At 37.5% G+C, this 15,147-nt stretch overlaps 2 protein-coding genes across 3 annotated transcripts; one reads left to right on the forward strand and one right to left on the reverse strand.

Moving 5' to 3' along the window:
• The first annotated feature begins 4,828 nt into the window (after window positions 1-4,828).
• LOC120492905 (uncharacterized) lies at window positions 4,829-8,664 on the forward strand. Of its 2 annotated transcripts, XM_089121267.1 has the most exons (7): window positions 4,829-4,950; window positions 5,509-5,613; window positions 6,122-6,448; window positions 6,643-6,939; window positions 7,112-7,225; window positions 7,345-7,451; window positions 7,957-8,664. In XM_089121267.1, the coding sequence occupies exons 2-7, from the start codon at window positions 5,553-5,555 to the stop codon at window positions 8,008-8,010; spliced, it is 960 nt and encodes a 319-aa protein (XP_088977393.1). In that variant the 5' UTR covers window positions 4,829-4,950; window positions 5,509-5,552; the 3' UTR covers window positions 8,011-8,664. The 2 variants fall into 2 exon arrangements, with proteins under 2 accessions (XP_088977393.1, XP_039547159.2); XM_039691225.2 differs by lacking the exon at window positions 4,829-4,950 and having other exon boundaries at window positions 5,323-5,613.
• Window positions 8,665-12,720: 4,056 nt separating this feature from the next.
• Window positions 12,721-15,092, reverse strand: LOC120492926 (uncharacterized). Its single transcript, XM_039691262.2, has 4 exons — window positions 15,003-15,092; window positions 14,457-14,783; window positions 13,966-14,262; window positions 12,721-12,881 (listed from the first exon to the last, which is right to left on the reverse strand). The coding sequence occupies exons 1-4, from the start codon at window positions 15,049-15,051 to the stop codon at window positions 12,739-12,741; spliced, it is 816 nt and encodes a 271-aa protein (XP_039547196.2). The 5' UTR covers window positions 15,052-15,092; the 3' UTR covers window positions 12,721-12,738.
• Between the last annotated feature and the right edge of the window lie 55 nt (window positions 15,093-15,147).

Here is a 15,147-nt window from a genome sequence, read left to right on the forward strand (position 1 = left end):
ATAACATTTAACAACCACAAGGTGGCAGAAATGTTTTAAAAATGTTAAACGTATACGTTGTTAAGCCACTGGCTTTTGACGTCGCGCCAAAGAGATCGCTGGGTTGTTTATGACGGCGCCGGGAAAATAAATAGCCTTATCCCGGTTTCCAAGATTAGGGAAGTCAACGTACGAAATGAGAAAAAGTAAAATCTCATAGTACAATCCGTATTGTGACACATGTTGTAGGCATGTAAACAGCTTCTACATCACATAGTAGGCTATAAGTTTTATGACTCGTCTATTTTGTAAAATGGTTTGCTCTGGGAGGCAACGCCTCAGTAATGAGCCAGGCAGTGAATCAACCAAAATTGTGCACAAATGCAAAAATGTTCTATATGCTAATAATTTGTTAACATGTATGCATATTTATTGCCTCAGTAACCTGCCTCTGTCCTAAATTAATACATTAATTAGCTAACTTCGTGTTTTGTATATGGACAACGTTTCTGAAATAGCTAACTCGCTTCTCTCTGATAATATATCACGCATGCATTTTCTGTAAAGCTGCTTTGAAACCCATATGTATTGTGAATAGCACTTACAATTAATATGACCTGAAATGTGTAATGATGAGTTTGTTTAGTAGTAAGGACTTAAAGGGTTAGTTCACCCAAAAATTAAAATTAAGTCATTAATTACTCACCCCCATGCTGTTCCAACCCCGTAAGACCTTCGTTCATCTTCGGAACACAAATAAAGATATTTTTGATTGAATCTGGGAGCTGGATCAGTCCTACATAGAATGCCTAAGGGACTGGCTCTTGACGGCCCATAAAGTCATTAAAGAAAAGGTTTAAATATTCCATGTGCCTACAGCGGCTCAATTATAAGTTTATCAAGCCACGAGACTACTTTTTGTGCGAAAAAAACATAAATAACGACTTAATTCGACTATTCTATTACTTCCTTATGGGCGCATGCGCGAGAACTGAGACGAGGACGTTCTCCTTCTACTACTTTTTGTTACCGGCTGCTCCGCTCAGGAGTATTACCGCCCCCTACTGTATAAGATGATGTGCTGATATAGCTGGAAGCGCAAAACTTTCTGTTTACAAGCAGAGGAAGATGCGCGCTGTACATACGCTTTTCAATTAGCGTATTTTCCGCACTACAAGGTGCACATAAAAGCCTTTAATCTTCTCAAAAAACGACAGTGTTCCTTATAATCCGGAGCGCCTTATATATGGATCATCATTTTATACGATAGGTGGCGGTAAAACTCCTAAGCGGTGAGCAGCCGGTAACAAGAAGTAGACGAATGAGAACGTCCTCGTCTCAGTTCTCCCGCATGCGCCCATAAGGAAGTAATGGAATAGTCGAATTAAGTCGTTTTTTTTTTTTTCCGCACAAAAAGTAGTCTCGTCGCTTGATAAACTTATAATTGAGCCGCTGTAGGCACATGGAATATTTAAACCTTTTCTTTAATGACTTTATGGGCCGTCAAGAGCCAGTCCCTTAGGAAGCCTATGGAAGAGTGATCCAGCTCTCAGATTCAATCAAAAATATCTTTATTTGTGTTCCGAAGATGAACGAAGGTCTTACGGGGTTGGAACAGCATGGGGGTGAGTAATTAATGACATAATTTTCATTTTTGGGTGAACTAACCCTTTAATTATTGTGGAGTAAAAACACACCACTAGGTGTCAGAGCAACTTATACAAGCTCTTAAAGGGGTAGTTCACCCAAAAATATAATTATGTCATTCCAAAACTGTATGAGTTTCTTTCTTCGGCTGAACAAAAGATGACATTTTGAAGAATGTCGGTAACCAAACTGTTGATGGGCCCCTTTGACTTCCATAGTATTTTTTTCTATATATATGGAAGTCAAAGGGACATGTTTGATTATTGACATTCTTCAAAACATCTTTTTTTGTTCAGAAGGAGAAACTCTTACAGTTTTGGAATGAAATAAGGGTGACAGATTATTAAATTTGGGTGAATTTTCCCTTTAAATTGAACATTTCTGCTCGTTTATGTTTCTACTTAGCTTGTGGTTGTATGGCTGCGTCAGAACCCCTAGGCGGCTGCTTACTGTAGTTTCACATGATGCAGCTGCACTTTTTTTTTTTTTTTCCATGGAAATTCCCCAAGCTCCATTCTCCCCTGTGTTTAGGAGATAAACAGTGCACAGAAGACTGAGAGGGAGGGGGAGGGTATTGAAATGAGATAGTCTTTGCTGGTAATCTACACTCATGTGTTTAACATACTTCATTGTTCCCTCAGTTACAGGTGTGTTTCTTTGAACAGAGACCAGAAGTCAATATTTGTAGAGGAAAGGACAAACATGCTAGACTCTTCGTTGTGAGAGGAAGTTAGGTCTTTCTAAAGCACACTGTCATTTCACATGGTCTAGCTGGAGACCTCTGACACAGGATGCGGTTTGACAAGTGAAACGGTGACAGACCAAGATAAAAATACGAAACTCTTATTGATGCTCACACACAGATCTGCAGTTTCGAACATATTTCCTAATATTCTGTTTCTTTTTTGATTTAACATCATGAATGACATCAGAACAGGCAGATCCGTTCGAGAACAAGGAAGTCGACAGTTAGAAAGGAAAGAGGGAGGTCTTAAAATGAGGAACTGGTGATTTACAGTATAAGCTAAAAACCCTTCCTCCATTACATGATCAGTGATGTTTACACAATAGTACTGATAGTGATCATTGGAAACATCCGGCAATCCCACTTTTTATGTTCAAACATTCCCTACTTTTATGCCCCTCAAACCAAACCCATACTCATGAGGATTTTGAAGATGTTAATCAGACCACTTACTGGAGACAGATCAAGTTACAGGACAAATATTTGGATCCTCCCTTAGCCTTCCATTAACTGCCGTCATCCTCTGAGTGTACACTCTAAAAAATGCTGGGTTGTTTTAACCCAACTTTGGGTCAAATATGGACTAACCCAGCCGTTGGGTTAAATTTTTACATTACATTTTTAACCCAATGTTTGAGTTTGTCCATATTTGACCCAAAATTGGGTTAAAACAACCCAGCATTTTTTAGAGTGTAGAAATGGTTAATGAGTGTGGAAACAGTGGAGACGCTGAGGGTCTGTTGCCCATTATAATGCACAATGAAAAATTCCCACTACACTTTGTGTTTCACATGATGCTGATTTATCACACAGTATGCAAACAAAAGTCAGATATCAGGTATCACTGGCCATCTGGGAACGGTAACTTGGCAACCATGGCTTGACAATAAAGTAGGCAAAACATGAAGTGGTAAAACACGGAAGCTCTTCCCTGGACTGTCTGTTTAGTGATAGACGCTAGTTTGGTCAGTCTGAATCATTGCCATGACTAAAACAAATGTTCAACACATAAACGTTACATTACTCAGCGTAAATCTTATAGGACTGTATAACACTATCTCTCTGATCTACAGGAAACGGTGGCCTACCAGAACCCAAAGTGTGAAAATGTGTGAACTTAGGGGTTTTAACTAAATTCTGCTCATTTTTAGATGCATCTGAGACTATTAGCGTTTGTCTGTAAATGAAAAAAAAATTGTGAGATTTAGAAAGACCTGAATTACAACTCGGGAATCATGTGATTTAAAACTGCTTACAAAACACTGTCGGCTAAACATATTTACAGTATACAGCTGTGCTATCGTTAATCTACATGTATGCTTGACATCAGCAGTGCCCATGATGATTACAGCATTAATACACTTTATATAGGCTATTATTTGCTTTTTTTTACCCCCTCAATCAAAGTGTAAAGTGAATTGAACTTTTCTGTTTCTTTTGTTTATGATAATTTCTAAAACCTTTCATTGAATAATTTCATTTGCATTTTAAAATACTATCTACTCACATTTTGTGCTTTTCTATCACAACTTTTGGTGTCCGTTTATGACAAAAGTTGAAGTTAGCTCAGAAGTGTGACTTATTCGTGTGAAAAAGGATGACTGTTTGCATGATGGGTTTTGGCTTTGACCTTTTTTTGTTCTCCTCAGCATTGCAACAGGAAGTGGTCACTCGAACGTGATGAAAGACACTGTTTCATCAAAGCTTCAGCCACTGTAACCTATATAATAAATAAGTTTATGGTTGTGCCGATATGATCATTTTTGTATAACTGCTTATCAGAATCATCTGTTGTGAGCCTCACTTCGCCGATGGGGACTTTTTGGCCGGAGCTGTGAGAACTTCTCCATCTTTCTTCTCTGCGAACATCACAAAGACATCATTGACATCTCTGATGGTTGAGTCAGATCAGAGGCCTCAGTTCGCTTTAAGTTTGTGTAGCAGAGATGAAAAGAAGAAGAGGAAGGGGCTTCAGGTTCAGAGAAGAGCAGAAAACCACACTGATCATTAGAGTGTAACATAGTTTATCATTTAGATTGTATCTTGCACTGCACGTCGCGTTTTATTCACAAACATTCATGAATTACGGAAAAATAAAATAATTAATGAGCAAATAAAGGCAAATACATGTTCTAAACATTCAAAGAATCTATGCATATGTGTGTGACTAGTTTAACCAGTTTGATCACCTCAATAAATCTAATGTAATCACTTGTATAATCTAGGTCATGGTATACTGTACCTATAAGTTGTGCAGGCTACTAAACGTGTGGTTTGTACCAGTGGAATGTGCAAGTTGTGCACAAGAATGAGTTTGAGTAATGGTGGCATGTGCATGTGGTGTAGTGTAGGTGGATGAGGTGCTTCTGATGGCCTGACCTTATACTGCCGTGTATAAACTTCAAATAAACCTATAACATTCTTACGTCAAACTTGTTTAAAGAGACAGCTAAAAGCATTGGCTTCCAGGAGCCAACATGATCGCGGTCTGCTCTGTATCATCTCAGTTGCTCGAAAAAGACATTAAAAAGTAAATTACATTATAAGGCTCCTATTGGTATGCCTAACTTTTTGATCAGGTGAGATTTTGTCAATATATTTTGGGTTACAGTACTAACTTTGAATATTAGTGAATAGCAACACTGCAATGTTGTGATGAGTCGTTATTTGATTTTTTACAGATATCAGGTCTTCTGCTGACCAAATGTGTTGTTGAAAATTAGATTTTAAAATAACCATTATATACCATATACCATTGTGTAATGGTATAGTTTGCACTTTATTAAATTGAGCTTGTACAACATTTAGATGGAGAAAATGTTTTCTTTTTTTTATTAATACAGAAATTAAACAAAGATTTAATAATTTATTATTAGGTTTTTTTGGTGTTTTGTGTTTGTTTTTTTCGACGGCCTGTTTATATTTAAACCAAAAACCAAGTAGCTTCTGTTGCTGCAGGGTGCTAGTCAAGTCAAACGGGCGGGGTCTTAGTTCGTGTTCAGTGCTTCACACACACCGTTCATCCAGATCAGCGTTTATAATGAACCATTTGAGCAAATCGGACATAATCGTTTAGCTCAAAATGTGTTAGTTTCGTATCAAAGTGGTATTTTTCTGTTTACTTCTTCTTTTATCAGTCAGTTGACGTCGTCATGAGGAGTTTGTCTATCTGCTCGGCGAAATGTTGAGGAATACCGTTGGGAGAACAGCTTGCTTGTTTCTGTTCCTGCAAGGATTTAAAGGTATTTTATTGTTTGAAACCGACATTTATCCAATTTCTTGTTTAGTTTTCTTTCTCTGTCTCAAATTACCTTAACATAGCATTTAGAGTTTTAATGAATTAAAAAAAAGTTAATAACTATTTTATTTTATATGTATTTATGTGTGTGTGTGTGTGTGTGTGTATAGCTACATCAGATAGCATTTTAATCTTTCTTTTATATGGTTGTGGTACAATGTGCCCCTCACTTGTTACAATATGACCAACCATGTTATCACATTTAAATACTATTCTTTCGGGAATAGAAAATCAAGAAAAAGTATACACTGTATTAATGAAACAAAACCACATAATTGTACTAGACGTGTGAAATTAATGAGGGAAAAAATAAATACTTCTAAACCCCAAGTGAATTTGCACAAATTGTGAAAGTGTTAGGTTGTGCCCGTTCTCCCATACGTCTGTAAATTAGGCTATTATAAAAAAAAAAAAGTATACACCCCCACCCCTGAGTTTCTCCTGTGTTTCAGGTGTGTTTGGCGCTGGTACAGATGAAGTGAAGTCGGTGTCAGTGACGGAAGGAGATTCTGTCTCTCTAAACACTGATGTTCAAGTACAGAGTAAAGATCAGATCCTGTGGATGTTTGGACCTCGAGAGACTCGTATCGCTGAAATATATAAGCAGATTATTGATATGTTTGACAGTGATGTGACATTCGGAGACAGACTCCAGATGGACAGTCAAACTGGATCTCTGACCATCAGAAACATCAGATCTGAACACACTGGACTTTATAAAGTAAACGTCATCAGAAGCGAAGAAACTTCATACAAAAAGTTCAATGTTACTGTCTATGGTGAGTAAAGTGAAATGCTACATACAGTATTATAAATGTACATCAATGTCAGACAGAATCACTATGATCAAATTAAACACAGTAGAGGACATTTAAAACAAAAAATGTCAATTAGTTTACATTAGTATCTAGTATTATTTTAATTACAGATCAAATTGATATTCATGGTTACTTATGTTATTTTTGTTTTCCAGCTCCTCTTCCCATTCCCAACATCAGTAGAGACTTTTCAAACTGTTTATCATCATCAAGCCAGTATTGTTCACTGGTGTGTTCATCAGTGTTGAATGTGGGTGATGTGACTCTCTCCTGGTATAAAGGAATGAGTGTATTGTCCAACATCAGTGTGTCTAATATCAGCATCAGTCTCTCTCTACCTCTGGATGTGGAATATCAGGATAACAACACTTACAGCTGTGTGATCAACAATCCTGTCAGAAACCAGACCACACATCTGGACAACATCACGCAACTCTGTCACACATGTGCAGGTACGTCAACAGTAATTAGTATCTATTTACTGAATTGTTCTGTTTTATCAAATTTAGATAGATTAAATATTTTCCTCCTCTGTCCAAATGGCATAGACGTCCTTGCTTAGGGTCTTTAGAGGCAATGCTGATATGAGACCAAAGTTAAATTAATACCCCCTTTCTGTTTTAGAAACTCACACTGCAAACACGGCCCTTGCTGCATGTATTTCTGCTGCACTTCTGCTCGCACTTGCTGGTTTGATGTACTTTTTCTACAGGAAACACAAACGAACGGCACAAAAAGGTACAATTCTCCTTCAGCTTCTAAAAAGCAGGAATAATTGTATTAATGGTTATGCATGAAGTGCTTATAGTTGATATTAATAATTGAGAAATTAACCCTCTCCTACCCTAACTCTTTAGGAAATTGTTTTGAAGCATGTACACATACAGGAGAGACAGCTCAGTCAGGAGAAGACGAAGTACAATATGCTGAAACAGGATTTTTTATACAAAATGGACAAAAAAAGGTATGATTTTCTTGAAACAGCATCTGTTTGCATGTCCATCCTGATATTTGACCAAGAAATTGGATACTTTAAGGTTTAGTCACCTAAAACGAATTGAATCACTCTCCTGTCATTCCAACCCAGTTTGACTTGCGCCGGTTGAATAAAAATTATAATCTTCAAAGATTATCCAGGTTAATGTCAGTTTAATTAATGGATGCAAACTGACAAATCACCCTAAAGTATATAATTTTTTGATAGTCCAAGTGTTTTAAAGTCAATAAAATATCTTTGTGAGGAACAGACCCACATATTTTCTAAAAATTCTATCTCTTTTAAAATGTTTATAAAAGAGATTGCACTGTAATATTGTTAGGAGTGTAATTTTAATTTTATTAATTATTATTATTTATTTTTTTCTGACTTTATGCTCTGAATGGTGCTGTTTCTTGTAACTATGATGTGTGTTAATCTCACAGATGTTCTTCTGAAGACTTTCATATAGTTTGTCGCATTTGTGTTGCAGAAAGCTAATGAGACAGAGGAAGCAGAAACAATATACTCCAGCATCGTCACATGAGACACTGACGTATTTCAACAGAATACTTTGGTCTGGATTTGTCAGCTTTCAAACAGTGGATTGAGAAGAAGAATTCAGAATGACTTCAATATAGTAGTTTTTTAGTAGTCTTTGGTGAAAAAAAAAAACACTCAGTCTGACCCAGAAGTGAAAGATGGAAAAGCTCAACTGAGTGAATTTGACTGATGTTATGATTAGCATATGCAAATATCGAACACAGACATATTTGCATGCACAGCACAAGTCACAGTGAGTACAAAAAAACAAGATAAAGCTCACTTTAAACCCATTGACTAAAATTGTGAGAGTATAATGATACATGTTGAAAAGTTATGCATGCACTTGCTTTAGACTTCTTAATGCCCTCCTCTTCTCCTATTCTTGCTAAGCACAGTCAACCTCCAAATCTCCTCAGGGTTGTTCTTCCTTGTTTGTACAGTAAGCCACTAGACCCCACCCCAACCTTTGCTGTATTTCCAGTAATTGTTTTCCTGTCTGTCCTGTATCATAGCTCAGCAAGTCATTACATGTCCCATCATACCATATCATTTCAAACGCAGACTGAGATTTGACATGCCTCTTTATATTTGCAGTATTTTAAAGCCATGGGTATATGTTGCACTTTCTTTAATAAACAGTTTTTTTGTACCAGTACATTTCCAAATTTGTTCATTTAAGTCCAAAGTCTTGAGGAAAACCAATATATTTATCTAACAACTGCTATAACTTTTATTTATTTATTTTCACGAAATGAAGGGTGTGTGGTCTCTGCAGTGTCTTAATGTATAATGTCCAGATGTAGAATGTGAAATTAAAGCACTAGTAGTTATTCAGCATGTCTATTTGTTCCTGTAGACTCGTTGAGGTGTGTAAACTTATATACAGAGCATTTGTTTGTGCCTTTGTACATTTAGATGAATCGCTTGCATTTTCTTTTTACAGAGGAACTCTTGAACAATTGTGAGTTATTGCCATCTAGTGGGCACACAGTTAAAGCTCAGATCTGCTGCTTCTGTAGTGGGTATGTGTAATGTGTCTAATCTAGTCCATTGGTTCCCAACCGGGGGGGTCGCGGCCCACAAGGGCGCCTCAGCGAGCTCTGTGGGGGGTCGCGTCATATTTTGAAAAGTTTTGAGCAAAGAGCATTAAATAACATTTAACATTTAAATAGCATTAAATAGTCTTTAACTTTTTTCTGTTCAAAATTTATATAATGGGCGAGTTCATCATGAATCCACCAGTCCGTGTTTTTGACTTATCCGGAACCACTTATGTACACCTATAATAAGTGTTTACATTGGACAATGGGACTATTTTACTTCTTTTTTTTTTTTTTTTTTACATGTTTTTGCATTTTAAATAGGGCCAATATAGGCTTCTCATAGGCTTACGTTTTTAAATGACAAAGGGCCTACTGATGTTTTTGTTATTGTATTTTTAATATTATAGGCTATTATTTGTGCATAAACACATCTGGTTATAAACATACCTGTTTGAAAACAACATTGTCATCCTTGCTGCAAGCTTACAAGAGGGGGAAGCTTAGCTTACTAATGTGAGGGGGGGGGGGGGGGCTAAAATATTTTCTTTGGAAAAAGGGGGTCTCAGACCAAATAAAAGGTTGGAAACCACTGTTCTAGTCTAGCTATATATATTGACTGTTTTGAACACTGTCAAAAACAATCAATACGCACGATTAAAATAACACAAATATGGCCATCTTTGTTATAGCTTGATTTAAAAATGAAATCCACTAGAGAATCTAGCAAGGTTTAAAGTTCGAGTCCCATTGTTTGTTTGTTTTAGACCCTAATATGTAGTAAACCATAGATAGAGTATAGACCTTATGTAGCCCCGCCCCTTTTCAGCGTTGCGCTCATTCTCTGGCTCGTTGTCTTTTGACTTCCGGTCTGTATTTCCACAGCGATCTTGCATAGGTATGAATGAACTGCTCGTAAAAAAATTCCCGTTCGACATTTGTTAAAGGTGCCATATGTAATTATTGAGGTAACAATATACGAAAAATGAGCTACACGCATCAAAAGAATGAGAAGAAATAAGTGCAAAGATGTCATTAAAAAACTGACAAGTTATAGTGCTGCCGAGATATCAACCTGAATTAGCATGCTAAATTACTAGCCCCGGCCCGGCAGGTATCGTAATACCAGTTCCGGCCATGGGAGGCGGTATGTGGCCGGGCAACGTTAGCACCAGCCAAACTGCAATACGCGAGTGAGTCGCGCTCGCGCCGGCTTGTGTGTACTTGAACCTGATGTCAGTCGTGTGGAAATACAGCCCACTACTACATTTCAGTTCAGGGAAGAGTTCAAAAAATGATTGGTCGACATTATGCACGAGGAATACATTTTGGTAAGTTGTAGCATACTGCATCTTTCAACAGAGTTCATGTTCTTTTTCCAGCTAGTAGAGACGATCGGTTCACGTGCGCTAGGGATCTGTAGTGTAACATGTACAAGCGCCAAAACGGTATTTATTCTTTGAATTGCGTAATATAATTGACAGAATCTGAGAGCTTAACTAACCTGCTTGCTAAGTGTCAATTGCGTGTGTCTCACGGTGAATTCACGGCGCTAGCTTGATCAACATCAGCGAATGCTGTCTGTCAAATTAATTCACTAACAATAAAAGTGTAATATGAACAAAACGAATACCATAAACTTCAAATAATTGCCCAAGCTTTTATTTTCCCATACCGTCGAAATGCACCAGCTTGTTTTTGAGATCTATGAGGCGGTCTTCATCATTTAGTGTTGAGATTCATAGTGTTTAGTTTAGTTCACTCTAGTGTTTAGTCTCTGATCTCTAAAAATCTCCAAATGTTCCACGTGAAACTGCGGTCTTCCAACCTTTTACTTTCATGTCAAATGATTTGAATAACATGCGCGATGGTAGGAGCACAAGTCATTTTTTGGAGGTATACTGCCCCCATCTGTTATGGAATATGGAGTAGGATTTGATTTATTATGTTAGATGGCACCTTTAAGACATCTGCTTTACAATGCTTATGATAAACATTACAATGCTCATGATAACTTTTGTTAACTCTACACTAAGTAAATCCACTTCACCAGCTAATTACTCCTCGACAGCGATGCCATAGAGATATACAGAACCGGAAGTTCAAAGACAATATTCTAAAGATGACGGTGCCCACGTTTCTCTGGTGCATAAGGTCTATTTGGAACAAACATTGAATTTGAAAAAACTTTATTTAACAAAAGCAAAACATAATTATAATAAATTATTTTACAAAAGTAAAAAATATTTCAGATTTACACGTTGATAACACATTTATGTAACGATACTTTCCAAACTATTGTTATAATTTCTGCTGGTAAAGTCTTTCAAGTGGTGCTCACATCCCCAATAGTATTGTTGTGTAATGGGTGGAGCTTACGCCTAGCTCCACCTCGCTAGAGGAGGAGTGAATGTAATTTGTGCCTAATTGGTGGAGCTAGAATATATAACCACACCCTAACCCTACCCATAAGTCCTCCCTCCACCCCCTTAAACGTCTAGAGAGGTGGGGTGCTTCTCAATTCTTCAGTGTGCATCCTCTTTTGCGTCTCAGCTCCGCCCCCTGTAGGATGCCAGGGAAGGCAGCAAGGAAAGAAAATGCGGATGGAGGAATTGGAGGAGAGCTTATTTATATTGGAATATTCTTGATCACTGGAGCGTCACTTCACTGCGTCATGAGCTGAGGTCAAAAGATCTGCCCTTGAGAGTTTGGTTATTTAATAAATTAATAAATAATAAAGATAAAGCAAGATGCCCTGTTGATATACTGTGCGTGTGATATATCATTTATTTAAACTGCAATGGTAAAGCACAAATTAAAAGTATTGTGACAGATGTGAAGGGGGGAGGAGAAATTTTACGAGTGTCAGATTTCTCGACAAGAAAGACTTCTGCATAGAATACACCTGTGCATCCTCGCTGAAGACTCCTCTGGAAGCCTCACTCCTCCATCCTCGAGTCCTCGCTGTGCCATTAGAGAATTTAGATGTACTTCAAGCAGTGGCGTAGGTTTGATTTTGAAATTGGTGGGGACGGGAACATCAATGTATATATTTTAAGTTTTGATCGAAACTATTGCTCTGGATATCAGTGTCACTGGATATTGGTAGGGACACGTCCCTAGCATCCCTACTAAATTCTACGCCCCTGACTTCAAGATGGCTCGATCGGGTTCCGGGTCATAGGATGGAGGACGGAGGAGACGAGGAGGGATATTAAGAAGCCCTTGAGTCTGCTGTGAGCACCACTTGGGATTATGGGTAGGGTTAGTGTGTCATTGGACAGTCTAGCTCCACCCATTACATCCAATGAGGGGGAGCTGGACGTCACTCTCCACCCAATTGGCTCGCTGTCTATCAAGTCTTTTGCTTGTGTCATGTTTTATTATTGCTTTTACGCATGTTTGCCCAGATGAAGGACAGCATGAATGAAGGACATTGTTCTTTAATATCAGTTTTGTGAACAAATCAGTCTACAAAATGTTACTAATTGTTTCAAGCATCGTGCCTCGGTGTCATCCACAAGCTGCTTAATCAATTAACGGGTGTTTCATGTGTGTCTGACGCTCTCGTTGACTTTTCTTTCTTTCTTTGATTCTTTCTTTCTTTTATTTATTTATATATTTATTGTCAGTGCTCATCCGCTGTCCATCTCACAATTCTGTTGTTCTGGTAATAAATTATAAAGCACTCATTTCCTCTCACTCTGCGCTAATGGACATGTACATTTGTCAACCTGTCTGGATCTGACGTGGAAAAACAGTAGAGCGACCGCAGTCGTGCCCAGCACAGCATAGATCAGAGAAGGAATCACACTCTCAGAATGAACAGCTTCTGTGGAAAAAAAATACTAATATCAGTACATTGTAAGACTGGAAAAACTGGTTAAAGAGAAAATATCTGACCAGTGGCCTCTAAAGACAAATGGCATTGCTTGCAAATTAACATTTGACACCCTACCCCCTACACCCTATCTCTGAACATCTTATCTGGTCTCTTTCTCTCTCTCAGTCAATGATACTGAAAACTCACACAAGAATATGGTTTTAATGTGAATCTGATAATCTTTAAGGATTGTTTAGAATCATTTTGATGGTCTCAGGGTGACTGGTAATAATGTCTCATTCCCAAAGAAGTTAAAGAAAAGGTAATAAGGTTTTTAAGAATATATAAATATCTTGCACACAAAAGGGAGTGTCTTTGAGTTAATCACCTTCTACCTTTTGTCTGAATGCAAATTACAACCAAGCAAATGGTCTGCGCCCAATAAGCATGTTGGGGAGATTCAGTAACTTTCCATTGAAACCTGGTGATTAACATATCAGGTAAGGTCTGGCTATTTCGGAGAGTTCGAGGCTGCTATTCTGTAACAGATCAGCCCATGATGCTGGGTCTTCGAGGCTCAGCATTCATGTAGTCAAAATGTTGGGTAAAGTTTCTTTGTTCTAAAAACATTTGCTCTGATTATCTTGTGGAATTCTAATAATACATTTACCTGACATAATAAATTGTTATACTTGACTATTCTAACAGACTTTGACTTTATTTTCATTAGAGTTAAAAGGAATAGTCAAGCATTAACGTATTAAATGATGCACAAATATCATTGATAAACCCTTTTCATTTTATGGAGTCAGATGAAACGAGTTAATACATAAGATAATATGTATCGCATTTAACTAAAAATCACTTTGCCATGGAAAAGACGGAACACGCTTAAGTTGAGACCTTCACCACGAATCGAACTCCGCGATTTGGGTTGATTTCGTGGCCCTTTTTACAACATGATGAATATTCGTATTAGCTTGCTGGTAAAAGTTCTCTGATAAAGATAATGAAAAATGTTCCTCAAAATATTAAAAAAAAGTAAACACTTATATCAACAGCAGGCAAACCTGAATAGACACTGATTATGTACCTGCACATGTGTGACAGAGTTGCGTGATGTTGTCCAGATGTGTGGTCTGGTTTCTGACAGGATTGTTGATCACACAGCTGTAAGTGTTGTTATCCTGATATTCCACATCCAGAGGTAGAGAGAGACTGATGCTGATATTAGACACACTGATGTTGGACAATACACTCATTCCTTTATACCAGGAGAGAGTCACATCACCCACATTCAACACTGATGAACACACCAGTGAACAATACTGGCTTGATGATGATAAACAGTTTGAAAAGTCTCTACTGATGTTGGGAATGGGAAGAGGAGCTGGAAAACAAAAATAACATAAGTAACCATGAATATCAATTTGATCTGTAATTAAAATAATACTAGATACTAATGTAAACTAATTGACATTTTTTGTTTTAAATGTCCTCTACTGTGTTTAATTTGATCATAGTGATTCTGTCTGACATTGATGTACATTTATAATACTGTATGTAGCATTTCACTTTACTCACCATAGACAGTAACATTGAACTTTTTGTATGAAGTTTCTTCGCTTCTGATGACGTTTACTTTATAAAGTCCAGTGTGTTCAGATCTGATGTTTCTGATGGTCAGAGATCCAGTTTGACTGTCCATCTGGAGTCTGTCTCCGAATGTCACATCACTGTCAAACATATCAATAATCTGCTTATATATTTCAGCGATACGAGTCTCTCGAGGTCCAAACATCCACAGGATCTGATCTTTACTCTGTACTTGAACATCAGTGTTTAGAGTGACAGAATCTCCTTCCGTCACTGACACCGACTTCACTTCATCTGTACCAGCGCCAAACACACCTGAAACACATTTAATTATATTTAGCTGAACCCACAGATACAGAAGTTAACCTTTGAAAATGTAATATTGAGCATATTTGCAATTTAACAGTTTAGCACAGTGAAATGACTGGACGTGTTTTTTTTTTTTTTTTCAACCATTTTTTGCTTGGCAAAAGATTAACAAATTAAAAAAAAAAAAAAAAGACAAATCAAATAAATAAATAACACAGCTCTTACCTTCCACACAAATGAAGAGCCAGATTAAACAGCTTATGTAAGCGAGCATCTTAGAAAAGTGACTGTTCCTGTGGTTTCATTTCACAAACAGAGCATGTGCAGAAGATTCAGCCAATGGCCGCTCATCCGGTTATGAGGAAGTAGC

Source organism: Pimephales promelas, chromosome 2 (genome assembly GCF_988280905.1).
Source record: "Pimephales promelas chromosome 2, fPimPro1.hap1.1, whole genome shotgun sequence".
Classification (NCBI taxonomy): Eukaryota; Metazoa; Chordata; class Actinopteri; order Cypriniformes; family Leuciscidae; genus Pimephales; species Pimephales promelas.